Source organism: Anopheles merus, unplaced genomic scaffold (genome assembly GCF_017562075.2).
Source record: "Anopheles merus strain MAF unplaced genomic scaffold, AmerM5.1 LNR4000122, whole genome shotgun sequence".
Classification (NCBI taxonomy): domain Eukaryota; kingdom Metazoa; phylum Arthropoda; class Insecta; order Diptera; family Culicidae; genus Anopheles; species Anopheles merus.
In genome coordinates, this window is record NW_024427702.1 from 16,322 (window position 1) to 24,083 (window position 7,762).

Genomic DNA, 7,762 nt, shown 5'->3' on the forward strand with positions numbered 1-7,762 from the left:
CTACCCGCAAATTTCCGTTAAATGCCTTCTAATCGCCTTGTAATCGCCGGCGAATTGAAGGCGATCAGCAGTGCATTTAGCAGTAATTAAATGCCTTTGAAATATGTCAATGAAAAATTTCGCTTTTAATTTGAAATTTGAAATTGCAACTGTCAAAAGAAAACCTTACAAGCGTCTTCAGCACTGCACTGTTGTAGTGTTCCCAGATATGAGCGTGAGATTCGATAGCACGATTTACGTGTTATGTTCTCTTGCGTTAAGCTCTGAGCTATTTCACTTTATTAAAGATGGTCTACATTATTCGGTTGTTAAATACCAACTCATTGAAAGGTAATAATATATCAAACTCATTTCGATAACTAAAATAAAAGGAAAAATGAGATACATATTTCTCCCATCCTGATAATGAACGGTGAACATAGTGTAATTATTATGTTTTTTTAAAAAGGTATTATTTTAATTTCGCTTCACATAAATTTTGTTTCAAGTAATTATAGTAAGAAAAAATTAATTTAAAAAGAAATAAACGCAGAAAAAAGATCATAAAAATCTGGATTTGAACACACGCTTTCTCGGTTCGGAACCAAAAGCGTTGTCACTGCTCTATTTGGCAGTTACATTGGTATAGGTGCAAATTCAGTATATAAACAAACTAAGATGGCGGCAAGCTATCTGTTCTCCTTGAATCAAAAAGTTGAAAGATTTCGAAGAGAACCCGTTACAGCCGTGAAAGTTTCGGTTGAAATCTTTATTCGCCTTCTAAGGCGACTAAGGCCTTAAATGCCTTCTGAATGCCTTCAAAGCCGTTTAATGCTGGTAGGGCTTTCATGGACCTTGAGTAAAAGGGAGTGAAAGTTACATGAAATTGTTGTGGGCAGCCGTGCCGACCCCTGGACGTGCCTTGGCAGTTGCGCTGCCACCGGTCAACGTCCAGGAGGACGACAGTGTGTCACGCACACTGTCACACACACTAAGCGCGTGAGGCTTAGTGTGTACCGAGCCCCGCACGATTAGAGTGTGTTAGCGAGCCGATCGAGCAGGGACCCAAGTGCCACAGATTAAGCTTACCGCAGGACCAAGGTGTATGGATATTAGGAGGTGAAGTGCTTCAGAGCAAATTGACATTTCACGACTTGACATAACAATACTGGGTGCTCTGGTATTAAAATCGGGAAGGGCTGGAGGGAGGTGTAGAAAATTGTATGTGATTTGACATAACAATACTCAATGATGGCGCCTGTCAAACGTGTTAATAATTCACCTGGTAAATAAACACACCTTGCCGCAGGACTCCACACAGCATAACACGGAGCGCAATATAACAACTGACAGCTGCCAAACGCTTCAGAAAACGCTTCTTTGCTGGTAAAATGTTTTGAATATCCTTAGTAGGCAGCTCATTGTTCGTAGAAAAGCTACCAACCTACTGCGATGACCGACAGTTAATAAAACGCTTCACTTCCTTTCCCAAGCGTTTTCTGAAGCGCTTGGCAGCTATTATATTGCGCTCCGTGTTATGCTGTATGGGGTCCTGCGGTTATATTCAATCAAAACCATATCAAATACCCAAATAGCCTGAATTGCTTAGGGCGGTGGCAACGCTTTTTCGCATGCGATTTTATCGGACGGCCTGTCAAATTTTTATATGGAATTTGACAGATAACGTCGGACGACGGAATCGCATGTCCGAAGTTATCTGTCAAATCCCATATAAATCTTGTCCGATAAAATCGCATCCGATCAGCGTTGCCACTGCCCTCAAGCAGCTAATTTTGGCATGCTAAAGATCGCTGCTTGAATTCGCCTTTTGCAGTAGATAAACAGTGTCTAAGTTCCAGGTGGATTTTTCAAACAGCGCTTAAGCAGCTTCCTTATACCACGGTGCCAGGGATTTTTTTTTGCGTTTTATTTTCAAGCAAGGTATCATCAATGAAATAAACAACACGATGCGTGTTTTTATCTTCATGTTTATTTTAAAACTTTAAAAACTCTTGAATTTCATATAATTTTAGATAGTCCACTAAAAAATTACAATCACTTTACTCAATAATACTTCTTCATTTAACTTATCTAACTTGTGCAGCAGCAATGTGATGTTTGAGAGCACCAGCCTTTGACACTTTGACAAGAGCCATCTCGTACCGATGTCATGCTTTATAAATCTAAGAAGTTCCATAAAGTTCGGTACACATTCTTAACAAGCCTTCAAGTTCCACCATCAACCCTACACATAGTGCTAACCAGCCGCAAAGTTCCAAAGAGTACCATGTGCTTGTTAAAAAGCGCCATAGTTCCGCAAAGTACTTCTTATCTCTTAATCAGCGACAAAGTACGACATCGAAACGATTTTTCGTTAAACAGCCTCAAATCAGCTACAAAGTTCGAGCTGGCTATTTGGGTAATTAATTTTGTGGCAAAAACCACCACTCTATTTGCTAAATTATACGAAAATTAGTAATATTTTGGCAGGAGATCTTGAGATTCAAGTTACGCGAAAATTCGAGATACGCAGTATTTTGCGGCCGTTTTGGGCCCCATTAATAATGTATCTCGTGAACCGGCCGTACATTTTAACTGCATTCTTTTTACTTTGGACATTGCGTCGACATTGTATATGTGAAGCGTTTCTGTCAGTTGGGTATCGAATTTGCTCAGCTAAGCCCGGACTGGATTCGATCTTTCTTCGGCGAACGAGAACTTGTGTTCCGCTACTTGCGTTGAAAATTGTCATATCGATTTCGTGATTGTCGCGTCTCATTTCGTTGCTGGCGAAAGGAAATAAGAAAGACCATCTGCATTCGGCATAGATTCTGTACCAACAAATTCCTTCTAGTTGTGTCGTCCTCGTGAAGTAATTCTCCCGTTAGGGCAGTAGTGCAAAGAGAAGTTCTCGAAGAACGATACCACCCGCTAACATTGTGTGCTTTTGCGTGAGGTTAAGCGGAGCACCCTACTGACAGCGCACGAACACACACACACACATACACGCAGACCGCAGAAAGGCCCCTTGTCGCTGTAGCAGCCCACTGTCAAATTTCTCGCTAGATTCAATATAGGAGGAGGCGTACAGGCCGGGGCTAACACAGCCAGTAAAGGATACACGGTTGGTGCACGCAAGAAAAGTCTGGAAACGCGCTCCACTGTACACGGCACACGTACACGAGCACGGTCAAGCACACACACATACTTAAACCCGTAGCAAGCAGTGTTTTTCGCCGTCCGTGTGAATAATAGCAGACGGACAAGGGAGCCCCCTTTGTGTCGCTCGCGTTGCGTGTGCGTGTGTGTCTGTCGCTGTGTGGAAAAGAAGGGAAGTTAAACAAATATGGCTGCTCTGCCCCGTAGAATAATCAAAGAAACGCAGCGCCTGATGCAAGAACCCGTCCCCGGCATCAGTGCCATACCGGACGAACAGAATGCCCGTTACTTTCACGTAATCGTGTTCGGTCCAGAGGATTCGCCGTTCGAGGGCGGTCTGTTCAAGCTGGAGCTGTTCCTGCCCGAGGACTATCCGATGTCGGCACCGAAGGTGCGTTTCATCACAAAGATCTACCACCCAAACATCGACCGTCTCGGCCGGATCTGTCTAGACATACTGAAGGACAAGTGGAGCCCGGCGCTGCAGATTCGCACCGTGCTGCTGTCGATTCAGGCACTGCTGAGCGCACCGAACCCGGACGATCCGCTCGCGAACGATGTGGCCGAGCTGTGGAAGGTGAACGAGGCGGAAGCGATCCGGAATGCGAAGGAATGGACGCAACGGTACGCCAACGTCGACAACTAGATGCTGATTAACCAATTTTCCTTAAAACTACAAACACACACACACACAGAATAACTTTTTTTAAGAAACAAAACGCAAAACAAATTGTAATTGTGAGCGGGCGGATTTAACAAGTACGAGCGTACCCGCAGCAACAGAAACCAGCAGCCTCAGCAACAGCAACAGCAGCAGCAACAACAGCAGCAACTTTCCAGCTCCAGTTATCATCAATAATCCTCCCTTTGCCGAGTGTGTCCACAGAGGCAGAGCAAAACACTCTGTGGGAAAAGAAATAAAAGCTTGTGCGTGTGTATGTGTGCAAGTATGTGCGCGTGGTGTGTGTGTATCCAATAATTTGCGTGTGTCTGGAGGAATTTATAAAAATTAGACAGCATCATCCAAGTAGCCGCTAAATGAACTGTCAAACATCTTAACCGCGGAACTATAAAAACAGAAATAGAAGAGCCCACGACATAACGAACGAAGAATTATCTCCTGCTGCAGTTAGTAGACGGTGTGTGATAGCCTTCGAGCATTAGCTGCGAACCACGCGGCGGCACTTCTATGCCGTACGAGCTTGTTTTCGCGTCAACATTAAGTACACGTGAATGCGTGCGTGCGTGCGTCCGTCGTGCTGCCGCACACACACACACACACACACATAATCAACAACAGTATATGGACAAGCAGTAACAATAACTCATAACAACGCTCGACTCCCTATGCGATGGGAAGCCTCACACTACTAGCGAAACAATGGCATCGGTGGCGGTGGCGCGAGGAAATGTTCACCTTAAGGTAAATACACTAATCGATTCTATCGACTGTTGGTGTAGTGTTGCTTTCATTGCCATAAGCATGGAACGGAGAGAGTGCGAGACGAGGTTGGTGAATAGAGTACGGGGACGGTCATTTGTGATGGGGGGAGAGAGTTTGGTGTTGAGTCTGTCCTTGGCAAACCAACGACAACAAAGAACAAATAGGCGTTCTGGAACTTTCGAATTTTAATGCTTTTAATACATTGCAGTCAAATTGATTGTTAGTTTGCGAAGAATTGAATTGCTTTATTCGTTTGAAACTTATTTGTTGTTTGATTGGCTTACTCTCATACACAGTACAGGCGTAGACTTTAAAAACAGCGTAAATATCCATGAACCTAAATAACGCATTGCGGTTGACCGTTTGCCGATGGCGTTTATTCACGTTTGCAATCCAATTAAACACGCCAAAGCATGGCACAAATATAGCACGCTATAATGGATGCATGCTGCTGCTCATCAACGTCTAGTAGAGAAGTAGAACGATCGTAAAGGCAACACCTGCACCTGGTACGTGCATGGTGGAATGAAGACTTATACGAGTTTGACGCATCGAAAAGAATTATCTACCCCATCGGATTGTAAAATAAGTAACGGACAAATACACACACACTGGGCTTCAGTCAAGGGGCCGTAAGGTCCTAGTATAGAGCTAGTAGTAGCGAAAAAGGAATTTAATACTCTATAGGAATTTAAGTCACCGGGACATAAAGGAGGATCAAAGAATAGAGAAACATACATATGAGTCAGGCTTATTAAATGCTCAAAGATAATATTGTTTGATTAATTTTGTTATTTTTATTTTCTCATTCTAGATGGCTAATTGCAGCTTAAGAATGAAGCAAAAAACATAAAATTTCCCAACGACTACAACATGTTGTGGGCAGTGTCAAAGAGGAGTAACAATTATCAGCTGGAAATTCAACAAAGGTGAACAACGAGTGGTGCTGTATCTGTTAATCAGGAATGGGCAGGAACCAAGTCGAAAATTTATTGCTGTCAGCTGTGCTTAGATATCAATAAAATTTAAAGTGCTAGTACCCAATGAATGAGAAATGGCCGCAAACCATCAATCGATCGAGCGAACGACGGGATAGGTTGAAGAAAAAGTAGACTAAAAAGATGTGTCAACATGCAATTTTCACCAAGTCACGATAACGGCAACATCGTTCCCGTTTTTTTCGTTCCTCTTACCTTACCGATTGTATCTGTAACGTGAAGTTACTTGATTAGCTGTAGCTCGAATCTTCTAGCATATTACGGGTTTTATCGGTTGAATACAGCTTCGACAGTAGACATTTTCTCCACTATTCTTCTCTTCAATACGAGCATCATTATTTTGTTTGGCAAGTTTGCTAAATTGAAAACATTTGCGATAACTCAAGCATAACTCAACATTTTAGGGCGATTTTGCTTTAAGTAGAATAGCAAACGAAAGAACGTCCAGAAAAAAAGGATTAAATTACAGTTATGGCAACATAAAAGAAACGCCATTTGCAGTGATCTAGGAGAAGAAAAAGGAATAAACGAACTAACCAAAAGTGCTGCCTCCTGACACTTTTTAAATGATTTAAAACAAAATACTTCAGTCAATGCCGCAGCTTGATATTCTGCATGATTGCACATGCCCCAACACAAACATACCACGGTTACAAGCACGTACAATTAGTTCAGTTATTGATGAATAGCTGCTGCAAGTGGAACGAAACAAAAAAAAAGTTGGCGCGTACTGCTGTAACACTTTCGAAACAACTCACTGCAAACGCATTATAAAAACAACTCGTTCGTGAATTGGTAGGTCAAACGGAATTTAGAATATCACTGTAAGAAGGGACGCGAATGTACTGATAGGAAACTGAGGAGGAAAAAGGGAACTGTGAGATAATTTACGAACTGAAAAAATGGTAAAGCACACGTACGAACAACATCTATAGAAGAAGGGGAACGGGAATGAGTACGAGGATAGAAGCCCATTGTGCTATCGTATGATATAAGAGAAAGTAATTATGATCACCAAGAAACGGCATTCAATTCGCAAAAACAAACTCTATTTCACAAACTACACTAAAAAACAAAAAAGAACAAACAAAAAAAGAAAGAAACACGCAAACACATTCTACGGAAAACAAACAGTTGTATATTAGAATGAGGATTATAAATAATTGAATGAAAAACTAAACCGAAAGTGTATTGTGTATCGAAAGTGTAATAAGAGAAAATGTTGAGAAAACACAGCTTTGTTTCGGGTAGTATTGGGGATTTATTATTTGAACTTCAACAGTCAGAATTCAGTAGAATAGCTAATCGATGTTCGAAAATGTTCACTATAGAAAAACAAAAAGTTTTTTATCGTGTGTAATGAACTTACCAACTAACTGGCTCAAAGTTTATTGTTGGCAAGCAATCAAAGGTCAACTAATGAGTACAGATTGGATTATGATTTTTACACGCGGGAAATACTACTTTGAATTGTGTTTCAGATTCTGAATTCGAAAGATTTCCTAGAATGATTCAATCGGAGCGGATCCCATTTGAAGGATTCGATTCGGATCGAATCCTTTTAAAGATGCTATTACGACTGTGGTTCTATAGCTATTTGATTGCTATTGGGATGTAACTTGAAATTTATTATTACGATTTTTTATTGGGATTTGATCGCGTGTCGATTACAATCTAATGGATCCCAATCGCGAATGGATCCCAATTAGAATCATTGGGAAGTGTTTTCATGAATCCCATTGAGAATAAATCAACGTGCCAATAGTTCCTACCCCAATAGAATTCTGCCAGTACCGTTACCTTATCATTTGATCCCTTTCCAATCCTTTTCCAGCTATGAATGTGCAATTTCCGTACCTATGAGTTTAGTTTTATTAGGTTAGCATAATGTTTAGTGTTAGTCATCTTTTGTACAGCCAGTGCTGGCAAACAAGTGAAATATAACGTAATTGAAAAAATAATCTTCTCTCCAAAGTTTGATGTAAAAGAAGATCAAACACGATCCAAGCGGGAACGATCAAATCGGTTTGATGTTTTGCCAAATGATTTCGCATTATAAAACAGCACACTCTTCGCATAAATAAATTGAAATAAATCGTTGTTTCTAGGTAACTGCAGCTAACGTCCCTCTTCGATCGAGGTCGAAGAAATGTGACTAGATGGAGAACAAACTTAACAAAGC

General features: G+C 41.3%; 1 protein-coding gene across 1 annotated transcript; it reads left to right on the plus strand.

Moving 5' to 3' along the window:
- The first annotated feature begins 2,693 nt into the window (after window positions 1–2,693).
- On the plus strand, window positions 2,694–6,760 carry LOC121601595 (ubiquitin-conjugating enzyme E2 N). The gene is made up of 2 exons (XM_041930412.1): window positions 2,694–4,561; window positions 5,397–6,760. The coding sequence occupies exon 1, from the start codon at window positions 3,326–3,328 to the stop codon at window positions 3,782–3,784; it is 459 nt and encodes a 152-aa protein (XP_041786346.1). The 5' UTR covers window positions 2,694–3,325; the 3' UTR covers window positions 3,785–4,561; window positions 5,397–6,760.
- Window positions 6,761–7,762: the final 1,002 nt, after the last annotated feature.